The sequence below is a fragment of the Monodon monoceros genome, unplaced genomic scaffold, assembly GCF_005190385.1.
Source record: "Monodon monoceros isolate NGI ecotype Baffin Bay Population unplaced genomic scaffold, NGI_Narwhal_1 Super_Scaffold_18, whole genome shotgun sequence".
Lineage (NCBI taxonomy): Eukaryota > Metazoa > Chordata > Mammalia > Artiodactyla > Monodontidae > Monodon > Monodon monoceros.
Window position 1 is genome coordinate 34,116,563 of NW_021703774.1, and position 23,769 is coordinate 34,140,331.

The 23,769-nt window shown below is 50.8% G+C and overlaps 1 protein-coding gene across 1 annotated transcript; it reads right to left on the bottom strand.

Moving 5' to 3' along the window:
* Positions 1-274: 274 nt before the first annotated feature.
* On the bottom strand, positions 275-17,755 carry PIGR (polymeric immunoglobulin receptor). Its single transcript, XM_029230986.1, has 11 exons — positions 17,643-17,755; positions 10,217-10,312; positions 9,121-9,465; positions 7,727-8,380; positions 6,207-6,539; positions 5,319-5,642; positions 4,246-4,420; positions 3,732-3,853; positions 2,964-3,095; positions 2,782-2,840; positions 275-1,747 (listed from the first exon to the last, which is right to left on the bottom strand). The coding sequence occupies exons 2-11, from the start codon at positions 10,257-10,259 to the stop codon at positions 1,652-1,654; spliced, it is 2,283 nt and encodes a 760-aa protein (XP_029086819.1). The 5' UTR covers positions 10,260-10,312; positions 17,643-17,755; the 3' UTR covers positions 275-1,651.
* Positions 17,756-23,769: the final 6,014 nt, after the last annotated feature.

Consider the following 23,769-nt stretch of genomic DNA (forward strand, 5'->3'; position numbering starts at 1 on the left):
AAGGAGTCTATTCATTTGGTTACTTGAGTTTTCATTAATAGCCTCTTGATCTTGGAGGATACCCCAGGGAGGTATGAGATTTAAGGTCAGGTGTTCCATGGATGCTGTACCAAGATTTTTTTTAATGCCTAAGAGGAGCACTGGTTATATCTGCTTTCAGTTTATTCCATCATAGAGAGTCTTTCATTACAGAGCTTTGGCATCTTGACCACTGGTGTAGACCCCAAAGTGTTCTCTTATTGAAGAGAATCTTGGTCCCACCTGCAAGCTGTCCCCTAGCCTCCCTCAGCCCAGCATTGGAGGTGGGGGGAACTCTGGTTTAGATACATGTCCTGGGGTGTCTAAAAGTGGGACTACAGCAAACTGCTCTGAAAGTGTTGCCTGGGAAACAAGTGGTATGGGGGACAAATGCAGTCTGAGCCTCCTTGGTGGCAATCACTGTCTTTAATTATTAATTAATTCACATTTTTGATTTGTTAGCGAGTGCCAGCTTGTAGGTGCTAGTTGAAGTGCAGAGCTTAGAGGGAAAAAGACCTTAAAACCTTAGCTCTTTGGAGATCAGCCCCTCCCTGGCACCATCAAAGCCCCTCTTTTCTCCCCTTTCACTCAGAACTCTTCAAATACAGGGGTTATGAGTGTTTGACCATTCTCTTACACTATTAGGTCTCTGTGAGTGACAAAAAGGGAAAGGGGTGTCTTCCCTGAGGTGGGGCTTGTGAAAGTCGCTATTTACATTTTTCTCCTCCTCTTCCTCCTTCCTGTAGAATTCTGTCTCCATCAGGAGAGCAGAGGCTCTTATATGGAGACAGGAGATGCGAAATCTAGCTTTGACACTAGTGTATATCATTTTTTGCCCTTGGACAAAATTCTTCACCTCTTAGGACCTCAATTTTCTCACCGGTAAAATGGTAAGAATGTGTTTTTGATTCCTTGTATGTATGCCCATGTTACATAATCCCCAAAGCCTCAGCACTCCAGACCTTTTATGGTTTCTCCCAATATAGGCAGAGGTGAGAATACCTGATGGGGATTTTAGTGAGTGTAAATACACAGAGATGCTGTGGCTTCCAGGGATTCAGTGATTTTTTTTTTTTTTTTTTCAGTGATGTTTTTAGAAAGGTTGCTAGCCGGGTTTGTGGCCTATGTGTCCCGGTGTCTAGCAGAGCACGTGGAATCTAGTGAGTATCCAAATGCGTATTTTTAATGAGGGAAAGAAGAAGAGAAGATGGAAGGGAGTGGGGGATTGGGAGACTCGGGGATGGAGTGGAAGGGAGAATCCCACTGACATCCCAAAACAAGGGTGCAGAGAAGCCCTGAATGGCTTTCTGAAATTGTCTCTCCACCCACTGTGGTCCCTTTTCTTTCTGAGAGGTCCCCTTAGATCGTAATTCTCCTTCCACATCTTAGTTCTTTCATTAGGAATAAGCTGTAGGTGGGAATGCCTCACGTCACCTCACCCCCAACAGGAACAAGTAAGCCAGGCTTGGATGCCACCGAGAAGGGACCAACATACCCTCTGAGGACAGGTAGGAAAAGCCTAGGTGGGGTGTGAGTGCAGGGAGTGGAGGCCCGGAGCTGAGGGCCCTGAGGATCAACGTGATTCAGAACGTGATTGCCACGTGCGGAGGGATGGGTGCAACCAGGGCTCTGTCTAGGCTTCTCTGGGGCCGTTCTGGGTGGCGGCGGCCATGTTGTTGGTCTGGAGCAGGAAGGTGGTGAAGGCCATGTCGGCTTCCTCCTTGGATGACTAGGGGGCAACAGGAGAGGGGTCAGTGTTTGGGGCGTTGGCTCAGAGGGTGGGGGTCGGAGGGAGGGGATGCACTAAGTATCCTAAATTCATAATCTTGGCCTAAACAACCCAAGACTGCGTTCACTCACTGTTCTCATTCCGGCCACCGTGCTCACCAAGAGGGACTAATTTTGAGAAATGGAAAGTTGCAGCTTCTAAAAATATCTCCCTCTGTCTCACTACCTCCTTCCAACACATGGAGTGGAACCATCTCTGTTGCCTGGACCAGTCCCCGGAAACCCTGCCCCCGGTCACGGCCAAGGTGGCCTAGGCTGGCGTCAGCTACAAGGTTTACATTTTTCTTTCTCTACCAGTTCAGAGACACAACACCAGGCTGGAGGGGAAGGCTGTCTCCAGGACTGACTCATTCCCCTAATTGTTCCCAGTGCTGGGATCTCTGCTGCCGCCAGGGAGAGTAGATATGATAACAAGCGTTAGTGCCTTGGGATCAGGGAAGTACGAGGAGAGGGTAACATGTGACCCAAAGGCAGGCAGGATTTCAAGTAACATGGCACTTGGTTGGGGTGGGACGGGGCCTCTAGTGGCTATCAGTGCCTCCCACGAGCAAATGTCTTCCAGGCCCAGGGAAAATGCTGGTCCCCGCAAACCCTCAAGTGAGAGTGGTGACCTGAGTCTATGGGTCCCATGGCCAGCGTTTGACATTTGACCTGCCCACCCTGTGGCTGAATCTTTAATGCATTTGCCTTCCTCATCCCCTGCCAACCACTCCCCCTGCCCCCTCCCCCCCCACTGCCGTCTCCCTCCCTCCTGCCAGTTTACAGCCTATAAACACAGCTTACCTCCTGCCTGGGCCTCAGCCAGGTCAACACCACAACCAGAAAGATGCACTTTCCAAATACTGTTTACACCCCCTTCCCTACTCTGGTGCCAGCCCCACTCTGAGGCGGCTTTTCCTGATGTCTAACTGCAGTCCCTCATGCTGCATTTCCTCGTCACCCACGTGAGGCCTCCTTCTCCCTCCTTGCTCTCACCCTTTTCGCCTTCCTGGGTTCTTCCTTCTCCACGGCATCCTCGGTAGTGGTGGCGAACTCTGTGTGAAGAGCAGGGGAGGGTGGGTCAGCCCTCCCCGGCCTCCTATTCCCGTCCCAGATGCGGAGTCAGGGCTAATTCTTGTTCCCCAGGGACTGGGCATTCCCTTGAGTGAGGGATGTACCGTCTTTTCCTCCGAGAGTTGTCTCCTGAGTGTCTGGAGAGGCTCCCATGTTGTCATGGGCTCCAAAATCCCTGGAGTTCTCAAAGTCTGACATGCTAATGTCCGTCCTGTAGCTTCTGATTGAAATCCGGTCTGTCAGGGGGCAAAGAGGAGTTGGTGTAGAGATGGGGGCCGGGGCGTCCCCAAGGGAGCCCCACAGGAGAGCTGAAGGGGGGCAAGTTCTTTGCTGCTCGTCTCTGACTAGGACCCAAGGCAGATTAGAAGTGACCCGAGTCTCCTCCCCAGTCCCTTTTCACAGACAATCTAGACTCAACAGTCACTGACCTCTCTTCATCACTCTGCAAACTTGCAATGCCCAGGACCTTGTTTTGTCCTCAGAGATGGTTATTCTTACCCCTGTCTTGAGCCGTGAGGAAACCAGAGGTATGAAACTGGGACACCCCGAGTCACACAGCTGACTGGTCCTCACACCAGGCTGGAAGCCCAGGTTTCCCAGCACCCTGCCCTCCTCTTCCCAGCAGCTATGCCTCTGAATTTAGACCCGCAGCAATTGAAGATGGACTTCAAGCAGAGATGACGGCATTTGGACCACAGCACTTACTGTAAGTTTTGAGCATGTGTGGGTTTATTATTCCCCACCTCACTTTCCTGGACCCTTCCTTTGAGCTGATAAAAGGGAACAGATCATGGCAACTCCCCTCAGCGCCTCTGAGCCAGGACTGAGGCTCAGGGTTGGAGGTGGGGGGCAGGGAGCACCCCGGGACTCACCGACATTCTTCCTGTGTCGGGCTCTGACCACCGCAATCGCTACGGCCCCTGCAGCCAGCACCAGGGCCAGGGGCACCAGGGTGGAGAACAGCACTTTGGAGCTCCCACCTTGTTCTGCAGAGCTGGAGGGAGCATTAATTTAGTTAGTCCCTGCAAGGGACACTGGGGATCCCAGGAGGTGCTGGCCGGTTGTCTCCAGCCAGTTCTTCCTTCCTGGTTAATCCACTGCGTCCTCCTGATACAGCCGCCCGAGCTCTGTTCTTCTAAGAAGCCCTCCTAGACAGGACAAAGCTGAGGACCGGGCCTTGCCTGCATCCCCGGACTGGGAAATTGAACTGAATGGTGAGCACCGCACTGGTCGCGGGAGAAGGGCAGAGAGCACAGACCGAGGCAGTGAGGGCTGCCTCCGCTGTCAAGAAGCGGACAGGCTCTCCTCCTTGGGCCTGGTGGACCAACCTCAGGTCCTCGGTCTCCAGAATGTTCTCCAGGTGGGGATCCCCAAATCCCTCCTCACCTGCCGGGATCTGCAGGTGCTCCGCTCCCACCAGCTGGATCTCCAATATCCTTCACTGCTCTTTCCTCTGCAAAAAGGCTGGGACCCTGAATGACTTTGTTCTCAGTCTCCCTGGCCCTCGGCTCTATCGCCTCCTCACCAGGAGCAGCATTCACTCGACTGGTATCCTGGGACCCTGGAGAGAGCAGAGGGGGCTGGATTATGGTTCTTTCTGTCCTTGAGTTTAGGGAGTCTGAGGAGTGGGACTTCATTAGGAACCCCAGGGTCAGGGTGAGATTTCAAGACTGTTAGGATAGGGTCTCGAAGGACACTAGAAACAGGACTGGTGGTCTTCAGTAGCTTGTCACAGATGACCTCGGTCCCATTCATAGCAAATTCACTTCCATCCGCAAGGTTCCGTGTCATTAGATCCAGCTATGCATAAGGGCTGACCCATCATTTGTGGACAGGGAGATTTTTCGCAGCTTTGAAACCCTGCCCAGGGCCTCTTGACTACAGGGCTGGGCGCCATAGTGCTGCCCCCTGGTGATAGCTTGGTTAGGGCTCCCTCAGTGAGCCTGACCAACTGGATGCTGACATAATCGGATTTCTGGAGGGACTAAAAATACCTTCATTAGGGATAAAACATTTCATGTGATATTTTAAAAAGAGGCTTGAAATGCAAACTTATTAGAAGATATTGCCCCGATTTTCTTTAGCAGACCTTGTACGTGAAGGTTGCCTGGCCCTCTTTTGAGCAGAGAGTGTGAAGCATATAGCAGTGACTTTGACATTTCTACATATAGAAGAAGATCTCTCTGTATAGAAAGGGCTTCAAAGTGGCCTGAAGGAGCAACTATGGGACTTGTCTTGAAACTGAGGTTAAATGACAAATCCACTATTTTTAATTAGTTTGTATATTTATTGGGATGCCCTTTCTGGAAGGCTAAATTAGACCAGGTGGGGGCATAATCTACCCCCCTCCCCACCCCCACCTCTTATAGCCAAACCTAGGGGCCACCCCTGATGGAGATGCTCTTAGGCAGCTTTCTGTGGGGTCCCAGGGTACGTGGGCATGGCCCTCGGAGACTCACCCTTCACCCTCTTCTCCACCGCCACATAGACAGCCACGGTCTCTCCGTATTTGTGGCCCTCCTTCACTCCGCACCAGTACCAGCCTTCATCCTCGCTGGTGACGGAGTTCAGGTTCAGGGACACGATCTGGCTCTTCTGGTTGCAGTTCACAAAGGCCTGGCTGGGGCCTTCGTCCTGGCTGGGCAGGGTCCTGCAGCCTTTGTTGCTCCACTTACACCAGTACTTCTCATAGGAGTAGAATTTGCAGGGGAAGTGGCAGGAGATCTTGAGGGTCTCTCCCAGCGAAGCCTTGACATTCTTGGGTGCCTTGAGGCTTGGTTCTCCTGGAGCAGGGAGGGAGAAATAGGCACAGAAGTCGGCGCTGGTGATGCTGCCGAAAAGTGACGGGGGGACTAGGGGGGTGCTTTGTCCACAGCCTATTTCCTCTTTGGACAGCATGGTAAATAAACACACTATACTGAACACAAAAGCACTTGTAATTATGTGTCTATAATAGATTATTGGTGACCACCGTGAGTCACTCTAGTCTATCACAGACCATAGACCTTGCTAATGACTTCAGTTTGCTTTCCTCGTTGTTATCTGCTCTCCTAGACTCAAGACAGCCATACTCTACTCAGCTGACGCCGTATATACTGTAAAAGAAGCCGATACTCTTGATCACTGGAGGTGTGGTAGTTTGAAGAGTGTGGGGCAGGAAAGGGTTTGTTACAGGTGTGAACGGGATGGGGATGGGTGCTTGGTACAGGTATGAGCAGGTGGGCTCTCTCCATCAGCATGGAGGTGGGGGAAGGTGGGAGGCAGAGTGGTTGGGGGGTGTTGCTGCTGCTGACTGGAGGGGTACCTGGGGCTGCCTGCCTTCCCTCTTGCCCCAGTCCAGCAATTACCTTCCACAATCTTGAGCTCCACCGAGGACCTCCAGCGAGTATCGCCGTTTGTCAAACACCAGTAGAAGCCGGCGTCCTGGGTGGTGAGCTGGTTGAGGATGACGGTGTAGGTGCCATTGCCTGGCTCCTCGTACAGTGCGAGCCTGCCCTCGTACTGCTCCTTGACCAGCCCCTCGCTCTGCACCAGCTGCGGGCAGCGGCCACCCTGAGTCTCTTCCCAGCGACACCAGTACTTCAGGCTGTCTGTTTCCTTCGGGTTGTAGGCACAGGACACGGCCACGGAGCCTCCCACCACTCCTTTCACCACAGACTGACTTGGGGGAATCATGGTCTCTAGAAGCACAGACAGGGATGGGAAGGAAGAAGCAATGTGGTCTGGGCAGCCTCTTCCCCGTGGGCTCAGCCAGGGTGGAGAGTGACGTTTAGACCTCACCCTCCTGAGAAAGTGAAAAAGATTTTCCTAATGTCACAGAGCCCAGCACTGGAGCCTTCACCCAGCCTCCAGGAGACTTCCCCACTGGTCTGGCGACCTTGATTCCTTCCCCACCTTATTCTGAGCAGAGAATGGAAGGGGTTTAAAGAGAGACTATTAGCCTTTCTCCTTAGGCTTCTTACAAAATCTCCCCCTAGGTAAGTTTTTGTCTGTTTATTAGCTTGTCCCACAAAATGGCCAGATGTTTTTTCTCCAAATTAAGAAAATGTATTAGAACAGTATGATTTAAAATATACACTATGTAGCACAGATAAGTTTAATTGTTGAGCACCCCGACTGAGGGCCATGTCCAAGAGAAGAAGCATGGCTTCTCTCCAAGAAGCTAAAGTTGAGGTTCCATGAGAACCCCAGATGACTGAAGACGCTGGGGGATGTGGTGAAGACTGAGCTAGATGGAGAAATGATGTCCAGGGAATGTGAGCCCCTTACAGGAAAGTCACAAGGGCAGTGACCATGAACTTCAAGTACTGGTTCACTGTGTCTCATGAGGGTAACTCTGTGTGGAGTGCTCCAGGGTGAGAAGAAGCAGAGATTTGACCTGCTGAATAACAAACAACCCTAAGAGATGTTGGAGGGGAGATTTTAGAAGCTGGGGCATTGCCTTCCTGGGAAAGCTTTGCGACCAGCGTAAATCAAGACTTCTTCCATCTGAGTGTGAAGGATGAGGTGCCATACTGCTCGAGGGTCGGGTAGCCTCCGTGTTATGTCCTCACCATGGCTCTCTGAAACCCAGGCCATCTACAGGTCTGGTCTCAATCAGGAGCTTCACTCCCCTCATTCCTATTGATCAGGGACGGCCATCAAAGGCCTTTGATAACAGAGAAGAAGAGTTAGGAGATCACACAAGGCAAAGGCTGTGTTGTATAGCTCTCGTGTACAGCTGCCCACAGAACATCTGATCCAGGGCTCGTCAGTGAGCAGATATCGTCAGCTGACTGACGGAGATTAAACAGATTCACAGGGAGCGAGTGAGGCTCTCCCCTGCCAGACTGCCCACCTCTTCCCTCTCCCCACTCTCAGGTCTCACCTTCATTGACGAAGAGTTGCCAAGCCTGGATGGGCCAGCCTTCCTTAGGCTCACCATCACGGTTGGCTCCGCACAGGTAGAGCCCCGCATCCTCTTTCCTCAGGCTGGTGATGTGCACACTGAAGAAATGGTTATCCTTGGGAATGAACAGGATCCTGCCCTCAAAGTCCTGATCCTTCTTCCCCAGCGTGTTGATGATCACACTGCAAGCTTCCGCATTTTTTACCCGGCACAGAAATTTGGCCTCATTTGCCTTCTCGGGGCCCAGGGCACAGTCAAAGGTCACTGAGCCCCTCAGTTCTCCATAAATCAGCTCACGCTCGGGCTTCAGCACTTGGAGGTCAGCATTGCTCTTGTCGGCGTTGGCATCATCCCCAGCCTGGCAGACGTACATCCCAGCATCGTTGAGCTGGATTTGGTTGATGTCAACGCTAAACACTAATTTGTTGGTACCCTGAATTTTGATCTGTACTCTGTTGCTGTAGCTGGGGCTCACATACCCAGTAGAGTCGGTGACTAGCACGCAGCTCTGGCCTGTCTTCTTGCACATAGATTTCTTCTTCTCAGAATTCACAGCCCTGAAAGGGCAGTTGATGGTCACTTTTCTGCCCAGTTCTGCTGTGTAGACGTGGACGCCATTTATCTGCCCAGGAGCTGCAGAATGAGGGGTGGGGGTCAAGTTGTGATTTTGCTTTCTTGCACCATAGGACTACTCAATGTTCCCCTTGAGGGCTGGGTGTGCCTGTCACTTGGAGTGCCCTCTTTTCCAGAGGGACACTGTCAGAATGTCTGCCAAGGCCCAACTTCACTGCTGCCTCCTCTATGAAGGCTTCCCAAGCTGGCACTAATCTCTCCCTCCTCTATTCTGTCTTGATACTTACACCTGTATCACTTATTACATCCAGTCTTGTGGACTTTGGGCAAGAACTGATCATTTTATTTACGCTGAGGGTTTTGATGGACTAATGGATCTCAGGTTAGAAAATATATTTTAAAAGAAGCCTTCTGGTGACCCAAGGTCTTGATCTGAAGGGTGCTCTAATAGCAAGAATTTAAGGATCCCTATGAATCTCTCCCTGCTCATGGGCCTCTTGTCCCTCCTGCAACAAATCTAATGAGAGAAGCTGTCCTCCTCATGCTCTTCTAAGTTAGAGCCTTAGTAAAACCTGAAATATTTCAGGCCCTGTAGACCTAGAAAAGTGCCCCCGCACCCCACCACTAAGTAGGTCTCATCTGTCTCGTTTCCATGTTCTATTATGCAAAGTCCTTTCCTCCAGATGGACCCATAGCCTTCCCCATGCCCTCTCAGGAGATCCTTCCTCAGGCCTCCCTGTTGCTCCTGGGATGATTCCCTCTCACTTTTCCCCAGAAGTCTAAGGCACCTGGATCCTTACCTTGACTGACTTCCAGGCTCACATCAAAGGACAGGCCTCGGCTGCTAATGCCCAGACCACACTTGTAGAGACCCGAGTCATTCCGAGTGAGATGGCTGATGTTCATCACAAATGTGCCGCTCTCTGGGAAGTTGGTGAGGTTGGCTCTGCCTTCATAGTCCTTGGAGACGTAGCCCTCTGAGGAGATGAGGGTAGTGCAGCGGCCCTTGGCTCCCTGCCGGCACCAGTACTTACGGGTATGCCGGTTGACGGAGGTGGCCGGGTAGTAGCACTTGATAGACACTGAGCTGCCTTCCACACTGCTTACCTCCTGAGGACCGAATATGGGACTCTTCATGGAGACCACTGTGGGGACAGAGACAGGGGTTTTCCGAGGCTGCAGGAGGGTAAAGCCCGCTGAGAGGATCCAGACAGCCCACGCCAAGGACATGAACGTTTCCTCCCAAGACATGTGCCTTCTGTGGATTAATTACCATGTGCTACAGCTAGGCAATTGCTAAATTGCCAAACTATTAAACAATTCTTAAATTTTAATCGTAATTCATTAATGATAACCATTTTAAGGAAAATGGGATCGCAAACTTATTTAATGATATCCCTTGTGTGTGTGTGTATATATATATACATATATATATATATATATTTTTTTTTAAAACCACCCTCGTGGGGTGCTACGTTATTTCCTTTGTTATCTGTTATTTCCTTATATTTCCGAAAAAGCTTTACAGATTACTTTCTTTTATTTTTCCAGATAAAAATATTAAGAGCCACAAGGATAAGTCATTTCCCCAAAACCCCAAAACAAAGCAACTCATAGTGATGCTTCGTTCAAGGTCAAGGTCTTATTTTCTTTATTCCCAGTGAAGACCCTTCACCAGACCCCTGACCTTCAAATGTGGAAGTGCCATTTCTGTTCCCCATCCCCAGTGCTGGCTCACCAATCCATTTTTAGATGTGGCCTCTCTGCATCGTCTGTGTGGTTACTCCTCAAGGGAGTGCAAGCTTTGCAAAGGACATCCTTGGGGACGGGCCTGATTTCAGAGCCCCCAGGGAACTGGGTCTGGGATGGGGGTGGGCTGGGACCTGGCCGACGCACCTGGGAAGAGAGCCAGCAGGCAGGCGAAGAAGAGGCGCGACATCGCTGGAGGCTCCGGTGGGGCTGTGCCACCCAGGCCGCCTTCTTGAGTGGTTGCTGAAAGACAATAGCATGAGGTGATGAAGTGCCTTTGTCTTCCAAGACTAGCTGACCGAGTTCCTGCAACACCTGTTTGATTTTGTATCTCCAGTAACCGACATAAAACCTGTGGAAGAATGAATGGCTCCGCCTTTCTCATTACAGTTCAAAGTCCCATCATCCACAATGCTTTTTTGTTCCTTAATAGGTATAAGTAGATTTTCATCTTCTCAACTAAGCTGGAAAGTTCCTTTAGGGTAGGGACACGCACATGTGTCATTTCCTCTCTATCCCTATCCGGGGGTCACGGTCCTGGGCAAGATCCATTACAGCTCAGGAACAGCTCACCGGATAATTGGTTACTACCAAGAAATGGCTCCATCTCTCTGTTCCAGCTGCCCTCCCTACACCCCTGGGAGGTGGAGGGGGGCTGGCATATTTTGTGGCATGTCATATGAGTAAGTAGAGATGTATAGAGGCAGCCTAGCAAGGATTAAAGCGATGATGATGGTCATAACCACCATGAATGGTCCTTGTACCATGTTCCAGGCACTGTGTTAAATAATGTACCTGTATTATCTCATTTAAACTTGATATCGCCCCAAGGAGGTGGGTATTCTATTTTTGTTGTTGTTGTTGTTGCTGAGGAGACGGGGCTTTCTTATCCACATTTTACACAGGAGGAAATGAAAGCTTAAATGTTAAGTGCTTTCCTCGCGTTCACACGAGGATTAAGCGTGGGGATAGGTAGGGTGGGAGTGGAGGAGGTGGGCGAGACCTGAATCCTGCTTTGTCTGACCCCCAGGGTCTAAGCTCTGAGCCTCTCTTACTGCACTGTATTGCCCGTCAAACAGAGTGGGATGCTTATCCCTCATGCTTATTCCTGTTATTTGTAGAGCCCCCTTTGCTTATCAAAGCATTGTCATTTACACTATTTCACTGGAGCTCTATAAGTTCCCTTTAAATAAGACAGAACAGATATAATTACAACCATTTCATAGATAAGAAAATCAAGATCTTGAGATGCTGAGTGATCTGCCCACGATTTCCCAGACACTCAGTTATGGGGTTGGGGTTCAAAATGTAGGTGTGATGGCCTCTGTTATCCTGGTTGCTGAGGTGGGTCCGACGAAGATGGAGAATCCAAGGTAAGGCCACTCAGAGGGTGCAGCACGTGTGGACCTTGTAACATCTGTGGACATAGCCCAGGGCTGGGGAGGGTTGAGGGCCCCAGGGCCCAGCCTGACCACAGCTGTCCTCTGGACCCAGACTGCAGCCTAAAGGAGGCGAGAGGCGAAGAGCGGAGTCCCCACTTTCCCACAGACTGACAGGATTTCAACTTTGGAATGGACTTGACAAAGAGAGCGTAAAAGGAGAAAACTGTGTTAACAAGTGCTGGGCAGTAACCAGCACCCGTAAAGAAAAGGAAGCTCTAAGCAGCAGGGAGAGTGGAGAGGCATCTCCCAGGCTCCCTTACTGCCTTGGCCCTGTTCCTACTCTCAGAGACGCCCTTCGCTAGCTTGAGCCAAAGGAAATAGAGCTGTTTATCTCGGTGATTTCTTTTCCGTGAGGGAATTTCCCAGCAAGGCACCTTTTTATTTCCTTGTGGAGATAAAGGTATTCTGTTTCTCCGGTTCTTCAGAAGAGTAAGAGGAGTGGGTGGGGGCAGATATGGGTGTTGGGTGGCAGCTTGAGGCTCTCTTGATTCTGGTTAACTGCCCTGGACTTTTCATACCAGGCCAATGATTAACTTCTGGCGTAGGGCCTTAGCCAAATGCCAACGTCCCTCCCAGCCTGGATGTGCTCAGGCAATGCTGGCTGCAGGACCACCTGAGTGGGCACCGTGGTGGCCATGGGATCGACTCCCAGGTGGGGGCAGGGGTCAGAGGCCTGGGAAGTCTCTCTCCTCTGGAGCACTTGGGATGGGCTCGCTGCAGAGTCCCAAGGACTCTACCACCCGCCATTTGCGCTGGCCTTGGATGCAGTGGCCAGTGGGCGGACACAAAGCCATGTGCTTTGAGGAGCCCAAGCCAGTAGCAGCTCTCTGGTTCTGGTCGCTGTTCTCACCTGACATCAGCAAGCTTCCTAATATTTCTGTGAGACTGGGGTCGGCCTTCCCATAGGCTGAGCTGGGGGATGCAACCCCCCCTTTGGATTGGTAAAAGCAATTTGCCTTGGGTTACATAGAGTCAGATGCCAGATTTTCCAAAGCGGGGGTCCCGACTGCCAGCCCAGGCTTCTCTCATCTGTGACATGCTTGGATGGCTGTGAAGGTCCACGTCGGGGGAGGATGCGCACACGTACCCATTACCCTTTGCATAACCTCACACCAGGGATGAGATCACCAGGCGTGCGCAGGGGGAGGGCAAATCTGGTAGAAGTTGACCTTGGTGAGGAAACACACAGTCCAGTCCCCAGGGATACTGGACTCTTCCCATGTCCCCATGCTCTCAAGAGCAGGAAATCTTTGCTCAAAGCTAAACTTGAAACACAATTTCTCTGTTCGCAGCTGAAAGGACCCTGGGCTTTGCGAATCATTTGAAATCCCTTCCTCTCAAAACCAGACTTTCTCCCAAACCTGGGAGATTCAGGTCTCAGGGAGGCCCCAGTTCCATGGTAGCTGGGGCTGGAGTCAAAGGATTTGCTTTAGGAAGGAAAGAAAGAGCGTAACATTTATTGGGCACCTAGTATGCACCAGATGCTTTGCTACCTTCTTTTCTTATATGACTTCATCCATCATCTCAGCCACCCAAGGGATAAATAATATCTTCATGTGCAGATGGGAAGTCTAAGGGTTAAGAGATCCTTGGCCCCAAGACTCCACAGCAGAGTGGGGTCGAATCACTACCCTATTATCACTACTTGGATGCTCAGAGGGACCTGTTCTTTGGGGATCTACATGGGCTAGTATATCATGCGTGAAGGCACATTTTCTGGCTCTTAAAAAAGGAGCCATGGGCTTCCCTGGTGGCGCAGTGGTTGAGAGTCCGCCTGCCGATGCAGGGGACACGGGTTCGTGCCCCGGTCCGGGAAGATCCCACATGCCGCGGAGTGGCTGGGCCCGTGAGCCATGGCCACTGAGCCTGTGCATCCAGAGCCTGTGCTCCGCAACGGGAGAGGCCACAACAGTGAGAGGCCCGCGTACCGCCAAAAAAAAAATAAAAGGAGCCGTATTTTCACTAGTCAGGCTGGGATATTCTAAATCATTCTCATTTTACCAAGTTACTGACCCTGATATATTCATAACGTATGTCTACACCATTGTGGGTTGGGGCAGGGTGTAAGCCCTGCTGAATAATAGAGTCTATCTCCTCGTAGAATTAATCTAGCTATAGCTCCCCTGAAGTTAGAGTGGTTGGTCTTCAGCTCTCATGGTTTGGAGTCAAATCTCTGTCCATCTAATCTTAGGTTTTTCTCCTTTTTCAGAGGGAGAAGGCTCTCCTGGACCAGGTCCTGGCTTGGCTGCTGGTGAGCACAGGCCCTCAGCAACTCTGGGTTCTTCACCTGTTTGGTACACAGCAGGGGGTCAGCTGAACCTCTCACAGCCTCCGGGGCTTTAGAGGGAACAGAAGCAGGCACTATGGGGACCTGAAGCCAAGTGGGCAGTTTCTGACTTCCTGTGAACTTGGGGGAACAGGAAGCTTGGGGCTCAGAGGAGCAGGGAGTGGCTGGTCTGGCTGCGGAAGGAGCTTTCCTTGGCCTGGACTGAATGGCCAGGAGAGGCACTGACTGGGTCCATGTGGGACTATCACCCTCCTCTCCCATGGGTGCAGAGGCCGAGCACAGACTAGAGTGAGCCTGGAAACCACAGTATCGCTAGGGGAGGGAAGGCAGTCTGTGTAGTCCGGAAGGGCCTCAGACTTGTAGTGGCAGGCAGGAGCATAGGAGAGGCTATGAAGTTTATGTAAGCCCTGGATTGTGGGAGAATCTCCAAGGAAAGGCAGTGTTGGGGAAAAGGAATCGGAACTCCAGAGGGCAGGGAGACGGAGAGAGAGCAGCCACACGGTCCAAAGGATATATGAGCTAGAAAGACCCAAGACTTTCTGGTTCCATTCCTGTCAAAAGTCGGAATGCAAGACTTCAGCAGAAATTAAGCATTTGGGATACAAGCTCCGTGAAGCTCTGGGAATAAGACTTGTGGATTTTCAGATGGCTTTTCCACAGAGACTGAGAACCCCTGTTATTGACTCCATCCCATTCTACCCTGATGTGTAAGTGTTTACCTCACCACTCTACCAGATGGCAAGCTCCTGGAAGTTAAGAGTCAACTGAAATCAATCTCTCCACCTCCAGAAGGCCTTGCTCTCCAGAGAGTGCCTGGCGAAGACCAGCTGCTCAGCAAGGACTGATTAGATTGGGAATGGTTACAATCTCATTCCCTCTCTGAGAAGGGCAAAGTTAGGGCTGATTTCTCTCACTTTGCCCAATAGCTTCTTGGTTCTGGGCACTCAAGGGAAAGTAGCATGAAGAGGAGCATGGAGGATAGAAGGTCCAGAGGTCCAGAGTCCTGCTCTGTCACAGGCTACAAGAAGAGCTCTACCACTTGGGCAAAATATGCTGGCTCAACTTTCCCATCTGTAAAATGGGCATCATGGTCCCTGACTCTTCTAGTTGAAGGGCTACTGTGGGATGGGGGACTATGGAGTGGAATAACAGGTTAATATATATGGAAGCACTCTGAAGAGTGTAAAGTGCTCTTCCACCGTAAGAGGTTGCAATTACTCGTTAGCACAGGAGGGTGAGGGTCTGTGCACTTAACTTTTACGGTTGCTGTGCACTTGGAGAGTAGCACAGAGCACGGACTCCTCAGCCTGGCTCTCGTCTCTCTTACTTGGGGGTTGTGTGATTGGGGCAGGCTATTTAAACTCATTGAGCCCCAAGTCCTCATCTGTAAACTGGAGACAATTGTACCTAGTAGAGTGAGTCGCTGTAAGGATTAAATGAAGCAACATATGTAAAGTTCTAAGCAGGGCGCTGGGCTTAAAAAAAAATAGTTCCTTGCCCATATCCTCTCTAAAATCAACACAGTCTTCTCTTTTTCCTGTCGTAGAGTGAGAGAACAGAAGTCTATTTGCTGAGCGTCCTTTGAAGACTGGGGGGAGCTGCTCAGATTAGACCAGCATGGCCTGAAAGAGGACTAGGTTAGAAGTGAGGGATCATAATTATAGCTAGCATGTACTGAGTCATTTTCAAGTGCTTTACATGTGTTAACTCATTTAATCTTCACAACCACCCTAGAAGGTAGGATAAAATGGGCAAATGCATTTCACAGATGAGACAGTTGAGGCCCAGAGAAGTAAGACATTTGTCCAAAGTTACACAGTAGGTAAGTGACTGGGATGGGATTCAAATACAGGCATTCTGGGTCAAGAGTACAAGATTTTAGTCACTATGCTGTACTGCAGAGGGTCTTAGAGTTGAGAGGAAGCAGTCAGGAGGGGAGGGAGCAGGAAATCCAATCTTAGAGGAGAAGTTAGTCCACTTCTCGCCTCTCTGCTTTTCACAGGAAAGGTGGTTCCTGTGAAGAGACTCTATTTGAACCCAGAGGTAGGTGCCAACAGAGAAATTTCTTCCTGAAAAAATAATACTGGCTGCTATTTATTTAGCACTTACCACGTGTACAGCATGCTACATTCGTTTCCTAAAACCAGACACGTTGCCTTCAAAGCTTCTTTCTACTCCATCACACTGTGTCAATGCCAGGGACTTTGGGCTCCCAGCTTCAGCCCACCCAAAGAGGGGCAAGACGTAGATGAGGAGATCTCTGCTGAGCACATGCCTGAATAATGTTATTGTTTTTAAAGCTGGGTATTGTGTTTTTTAGGTGATGTCAGAATGTCCCCATGACCATATCAAAATGACTGCCCCAAAATGTTGTCATTTGTACTTGCTGGGTGAACTCACACCACTCACATTAACTCACAGTCTTAGTTTCCTCAACTGTAAAATGGGATTGTGATACCTACCCTGCCTACCTCCCAGGTTTGTTTCAGGTGGGAAGGGAATGAAGCTGTGAAAGCCAAGGGTAAGTGTGTTTACTACTTGGAAGCTGCTGCTATCACACTATTTGTAAAATAAAGCCACAGCGTCTAGAGGTGCTAAGAGATAGTCTAAGAGACAGCTAGCTGCTCCCTGGTTCATTGCTCTTTCCGCTACATCACCACACCCAAGGCCAGGGAGAGAGATGGATGGAGAGTTTCAGAGCTGGCTCTGGGCAGACCAGAGACTTGCCTTCTTCCCTAACCCATGAATTGGCATATCTCGTCTCCAGGTGTTCAGGGACCTGTAATTCCCCTAGTGAAGGGGGAGAGTGATGGCGAAGGCTGTGGTGCAAAACAGCGCCAGCAGCTTAGGTGGCCTGGGGCAGTTGCAAAAAGGGAAGTGGGGGTGGTGAGAGACGGAGCTTGCGCAGCATCTGTGCTTGTGCCGGAGGGTCCCCTGGCTGGCCTGGGGATGCTGTCGGGCTGGGCCAGTGGAAAGCCTATGTCTGAGGCCTCCGGGCTGCAGAGCCAGGAGGAACATCAGGACTGGGGAATGCTGCCTATGCCTGGGAGGGGTCTCTGCCCGCCTCACTCACTTTCCCAGGAAGGACCTCATTTTTCCCACTTTAGCAGGTGCAGAATGACACAGTGATACACACTATACCTCAAAGTGGCAGGAATCTGTGAGAGCAAAGCTGGGTTGAAATTGGAAAGGATCTCAGAGCCTCTTCGAAGCTGGGAATAAGGGGCTGCCTGTGCCCTCACCAGAAAGGTGGAGGTGGAAAGCTTCAAGGGCTAGAAGAGTACCTGCCTCGCGCCAAGCACTGCACATGCCTTATCCTATCCAGGTCTTTCGGCTGCTCAATAGTCCTGGAATAACTGAACCGAACTGAAAAACACCGAACAACTGTTATTTCGCTCTAGAGTTTTCAAAGCAATTCCACACGTTTTCTCGTTTGAATCTCACGTCCACCCTAAGTGATTGGCCTTATTTGTATCCCCATTTTACACATTAGGAAACCGAGACTGAGAGAGCGATTAGGTGACTTACCTAAGGTCACAGTTAAGTTATAAAGGAGTTAGTAGGGAATTCGGAGACCAAACTTAGAGCAGAACCACATGTGCTGACCCAAGACATCCCTTCTTCCCACCTGCTGAGCTTCCACCCATGCGTCCTTACTCAGCTCTCCGAGATGCGCCTGCCTACTCCCCCACAACATGCTCGAGCACACAAGCAGCGACCACGCTCTCCTCACCCCACTCTCTGTAAGCTGGGAGTCATGCACGCAGAGAGCACTGCCTGAGACACCATCCCGGGCCCTTCCCAGATGGCATCGCTTTGGGGATCCCAGAGCAGCCACACTTACTTTTAACCACTTCCTTCTATCCTGTCAGCTTCTTGGGCACAGCCTGCTGACCAGTCCGCAACCCTTGCCTTTCTAGAAGCCTCTGGCAGGACACTGGATACTGCTGCCAAAACTGAAACTGTGTGTGGTGCTTGACCCACACCTGGGCTCTTAAAGGGACACTCTCCCACGGGCATGGCGGCTGGCCAGTGGCACGTGACTTCCACAGATCCCTCTTTCCTTTCCTTTTGGCTTTCCTGGCTGGCACCACTTGCTTCTCCTTGACCTTGGGAGACTCTGTTACTTGGGAATCCTACATCTTTACAGCTGCAGGATGTGAGATAGGGTATCAAGCATGAAGAGCCCGTTCTGTTGCTTTCTAGCTGCAAGATTCTAGGCAAGTCACCTTCATATTTCTTTTCAGCTGGAAAATAAGGAGAGTAATACCAAACCTACAGGTTGAGGATATAACCAGATATTAGATGTGAAACACCTAGCCCAGGGCACGGCGTGGAATCGATATGCATTGGAAGGGGTATAGGTGGCAGGAATAGCCTCACATCCTTGGACTCATACCTCCACTCACCTGGCAACATGTCCCCAACTCCCTGGGCTATTCAGCCTGGATTAAGTCCACTTGTTACGCACCTCCTGCAGAGCCCCTTTTGCCAGCTCCAGAGCTCCCAGGACCCCGGGGACCGTGCTCTTCCCTCCTCACTCACTAGAGGAATTGGAGATTCTGGCTGCCTCTGAGCTCCCCCCGGGAATGGCAGACCTCGGAGTCTTGTTGGAACCTGGGCTTGGCGCCTCGGCAAAGAGGGCGCTGACAGGCAGAGCTGGGGTAGAAACCTCCTTCCCTGACTCAGTTAGTCCTTGGTGCTCTCCCTGACCTGACCCAGTTAGGACTCCCAGGAGTTCCCCAAATGACCTGAGTCACACAAGTGAACCCCACTCCCCAACACACATGTGCGTCCTCCACCCCTCACCATGCTCCCCCCACAGAATCCTGCCCCATCATACCTGCGCAGGGCTGGCCCAGGCTCTCCCTACAGCATCCTACAGACTGAACCCCAAAAAGAGGAAGGAGGAAAGGGGAAATAGAGTCCCGGAAAAACACAAGGCAGTCAGAGCCCAGGTCTTATTTTAGCTAACCACTCAGTCACAGCAGGCTATCAACTCGCGATCACAGGTTTGGATGGCAAGAAAAGAAACCAGGTTTTCTACTATGGAGCTTAATTTTAGACCCTAAACCCACAATCTGACTGATGTAAGAAAAAAGTTACCTAGTCATTTCTGGGCAAAGTTGGTCCAATTCAACGATATCTCAGTCACTTTACTCCCGATTGAAAACTCAGTCTCATTCTGGATTTTCTTTCCTTTTTGTCTCCCCTCTCTCCTCTGGTGATGATGTGAACCCTGGGGAAGTGGGCCTGGGTGAGGGGATGGCTTGTGCCAGTGTAACTGTCGAGGCAGTGGGAAGGAGGGCCCCGTCACACTGGCCTTGCTTTGTCATGGTTCTATGTTGGCCTCATGCACCGGAAGGAAATAGTCCCATCCACTGAGGTTTAATGTGCCCTGCTGGTTGGTGTGGCCTTTACACTGGCCCATCCTGAGAGGTCTGTTGTCCACTCTGTGTTCTACTTGTCCCTTCATCTGGGCTCCTTCGGGTAGGACCTCCGGGCCCACTCAGCCCTTCCTCGCCCTTCTTGTGTATACAGGGCAAATGTGGCTCATCTGCATCTTTCTGATGCCTCCGGGAGATCGTGTGCCTCAGAGGCACGTTCTCCCCAACACCCCTTGTAGCCTTTTGTGCTCAATTGTCCCCATGTAACTGAGGCTGCAAAGGACATGGGCAAGATGCTGACCACCAGAGTTGCATACAGGACAAGCAAGGCACAGGCCCCCTAGACTCTGATATCTCCAAACCCTTCTGGACCTCTCCGTCATTGTCAACCTCCTCTCCCGACTGCAGCCCTGATCTAAGCCCGATGGTGGTGGGTGGGAAAGCACAAAGACACATCGATAGCTAAGCCATCTTTCTTCCCCTTCAGCAATTGTTCTTCCTCCCAGTTCCAGGGTCAATGTGAAGTGGGAGGACGTGAGGGGAGATGGAGATGGTTTGGGGACAGTTAGGGGAACATCCTGGTTCTGCCAGATTATAGCTCCTTTCAAAGGTTTCCTTCTCTCTCTCTCCTTTGGAGCTCAATTGTCAAGATATTTGTAGGTTTTGTTTTCTTAGTCTCATTAACCGATTTCCTCCAAAGCAGGGATACCTTGTGTTGTCTGGGCTGGAGTTGGTGTTAAGAGAGGCCCACTGAGGACTAAGACAGAACCTTGATGAGTGTAAGCCTGTGGGGAGGGAGGGAAGCACATCCATGAAACAATTGCTTCTCATGCTGCCTTGGGGGCCTCAGATCTCCACTCCTGTTCCTGTAGTCTGTGATGGTGGGAGGGTTCCTCGATCATGTCCTGCTGTATTCCCAGGAGTCCCCAAGACTATCTTAGCATACCGTTCCCCCACTCACCCCCGCCCCGCCCTACATATCCAAGACCCGCCTGGATTAGTGATCCAGCTTAGGGAAAGAAGAAAATGAGAAGTAGAACCCAGGGAAGAGCCACAAAGTCAAGACCCTGAGTCCTATTTTGGGCTCAGCCACATGCTAGTGGTGTGATTAGGGTCCCCCAGCTTCCCCTCTTTCACTGTGGTTTCCCCACCTGGAACCCACTGGCCCTAAGACATAACCCCTGCATCCCAGTCCTGAGAGAGGAGATACTGGCCAAGAGGGTCCAACTACCCAACTCAATAGTGATGATAGCAACAGGAATTATACCTCCAAAGCTGCCATCACTTCATCTGCTTAAAAGCTCCCCCTCCCTCTTAAAATAATCATATGAGAAGAATATAATAATGAGAATGGCTTCTCATTTGGCTTTCACGACTCTGGGACTCAGCATGAGTCAGTGTGGGGAAGTGCAGAGCCCTGGTCTGGGGACAGAACGCCTGTATCGTGGCTCTGGCTCTGCCTCTAACTTGCTGAGCGACCTTTGCCAAATCACTTCCTCCTTTAGGGCTGCAGTCGTTTCATCTGTTGAATGGGGGCGCTGGACCAAATGGTCTCCAAGGCTTTTCCAGTTCTAGGATTCTGTGTTTGATCGAGCACCCCATTAGAGTCCTGTGGCTGCTGTAACAAATTACTACAACCTGTGTGGCTTAGAACAGCTGAAATGTATTATCTCTTGGTTCTAGAGGCCAAAAGTCTGAAATCAAGGCATGGGTGATGTGCTTCCTCTGGAAGCTCTGGGGAAGAACCTGATCCTTGCTTCTTCTGGCTCCTGGTGGCTGCTGGCATTCCTTGGCATTCTTTGGCTTGTAGCCGCATCACTCCGATCTCTGTCCTTGTGTTCACGTTGTCTTTTGAAAGTGTATCTCAAATGTTTCTCTGCTTCTCTTATAAGGACACTTGTGATGGCATTTGGGGTCCACCTGGATAATCCAGGATGATCTCCTCATCTCAAGATCCTGAACTGAATTACATCTGCAAAGACCCTTTTCTCAAATAAGATAACATTTACAGATTCTAGAGATGAGGAGGTGCACATGTCTTTGGGAGGTCGTGTTTCAGCCTACCACAAGCATCTACTATGCCCATGACCAGTTCGATCAGTTTGCCACAAAATTACGCCCACAAAAAGTTCGAGGTCCAGGGAGATTTGAGACATGCAGGGGTATGCATCCCTGTCCCCCAAGGGCTTATGGTTTAACTGAGGAGTCATCACCCCAACACACCACTGCCAAAGAGCGACACCAGCCAGGCAGTGTAGCCTTGTGGAAAGCTCCCAAGCTCCAGACCCAGAACGCCCTGGGTTTACGTAGGAGCCCTGCCACCTACTAGCGGGGGGACCCTTGACAAGTTTTTTAATGTCTCTGGACCTTGGTATTCTCATTTATAAAATGGGGCTAATTACACTTACCCCATAATTATGGTATGAAGATTAACTGTAATATGGACAGTGGCTGGCATCTAAAAGGTGTTTACTGTCCAGCTTCAAATGAAAGGGACAGCATAGGCTTTTGGAACAGAGCCCCACTGACCCATGAGGAACCAAGGGCGGGGAAGTGGAATGACTTGCCCAGGTTTGCATGGTGAGTTGATGGCATGGATGGGTTGAGAACCAAGGTCTCCCAGCATTGGGCACTTTCCTCCACTTCCCAAAGCCTTTACTCCCCCAGATGAATCTTCTGAATTGTGTTTCCCCAGGCAGCAAAGGGCTCCCATTTGCATCCTGAACTGATCCAGGGAAGACGGGAGGGGGCCAGGTCCACACGCCTCCGCAGGCCCAGCCCTTCAGATTGGCACCACTAGCGTGTTGCTCCCAGACCCGGGGCTGACCCAGCCACCAACAGAGAAGGGGAGGTCAACGCCATCCAGTCCTCCCCCAGAACTCCACTGCCCTTCTGGCATTGCTCACTGTGGACGGTCTCCATGAATGTAGCTGGACAAGTGGGATAAGATGGGACGGATGAAATGCCTATAACTGCCATTTACTGCCTGCTCTCTGCTCCCATGTGCGGATTTTTAGCTGAGTCAATGTTTAACCCTTGTCTGGAGTCAATGTTTAATCGCAGGTCAGCCAGCCCTGAAATTTAGCATTCCTTGGTAAGCCAATAATATATAGTATTTTAGTATCAATCACTGGAAAATAGAGTTGTGACAGTGGATCTACCAAAGCTAAATAGCAAGCCCCATCCCCCCCCCCTTTTTTTTAAGGATGTTGACTGTTTGGGATTGTTTACGCCAAGTATCCTGCCCTCGCCATCAGCAAATAATGATCTAGCATTTCCTGGCCCCAGCTGTCATCTACTGACAAGAGCACAGCATTGGTTCTTCCTGTTCTAATTTCACCTTTGAGGCTTGGGAGAGGGCATGGGATGGGGACGACTGTCCTTTTGGTCAGCTGAGCGCTGCCATCTGGCAACGTAGTCCCTAGTGTGGTCACTGCCTGGAATCCCAGACTAGAACCGTCCAGTCGGCTGGGCTTGCTCGGGCAAGCTTTTGGGGGAGTTTCTAAGCACAGACTTACGTTCAGAGGCTCCCTGGTGAATCTCCCCATTCGGAAGTAGGTAGAAGGAAATTTCATTATAAATGCTCTATGTTTGCCTGGCTACTGGGTGATTTCATAGGGGTTCCCCAGGGCCCTTCTTAAGGAGCTTGGAGCATAGCATCTATGATCTGGCAGCCTTGTGTCCATGACAAGAGCAAGCTCAATGAAGGAAAACTCAGAATGGCAAGCTGGGTGGTGGACACGTGGGGAGTGTGAAAGAGGGGGAGAGGGCTGCGACCAGATTAGAGGTTCAGGTTACTGGATGTGTTGGAGAGGGTGACTTACTGGCCAAGTGTGTGCACCTGAGCCTCAAATCTTTTCTTTTTTCTACATGAACTCACTGAGTCACCTCCTTCTCCCTGACTACCTGCCTCCCTATGTCACTGCCCAGATGTCCAATCCCTCATCTGTTTTCCTAGCTCTGTTGACTCCCAATCAGGGAGTGAAAACAACATTTCTTCTAGGCCTCCCGGAGTGGTAGTGAGGAGGATTGCCTGTACTCTATCATTGTGGCTGGTGGGGGAGTGAAGGCAGAGACTGTGGTGGGTGCCCCCTGAGCCTATGTCTTGTCCCGAGGAGGCTAGGAGTGATGAAGTGGAACATGAAAGAGTCTGGAAATGGAAAGTTGGCCTTGGTCCCAAGGCTCCCTCTATTTCCCCTAAGCCAGTCCCGGGACCCCAAAGAGCTTTTATTCTCTGGTTCTGAGAGGCAGGAACAAATAAACAAACCATTTCTGAGGTTACCAAACCACTCTCTTGCCCTCTACTACCTCCATCCCTTGGCCAGGAAGGGGCGGAAGAAGGAAGATTTTCAGAGTAGACATCCAAAGTCAACAGAGTGTCAGGTGACAGGGCCTAGCCCCTCTCATAAGCTACTGGTGTTCTCCTGAAGCCTTGTTGTTTCCTTGTTCCTGGTCTGAGCCTGGCCTTTAGCCCAAGGTTTGCCTAGCAGGCAGCCATTGGAAAAACATCGCCTGTTATCCCCTGCAGCCTGTGCCATCCGAGCCTCAACAGTCCCACCTGTATAGTGGTGTACAATCTGCTTC

Excerpts from the sequence above, each read along its gene's own strand:
- PIGR (XM_029230986.1), bottom strand. The coding sequence starts at position 10,259 with ATGTCGCGCCTCTTCTTCGCCTGCCTGCTGGCTCTCTTCCCAG. Across the intron at positions 6,540-7,726 it reads GCAACTCTTCGTCAATGAAG|AGACCATGATTCCCCCAAGT; the intron begins GTGAGACCTGAG and ends CTGTGCTTCTAG. Across the intron at positions 5,643-6,206 it reads GGAGCTCAAGATTGTGGAAG|GAGAACCAAGCCTCAAGGCA; the intron begins GTAATTGCTGGA and ends TCCCTGCTCCAG.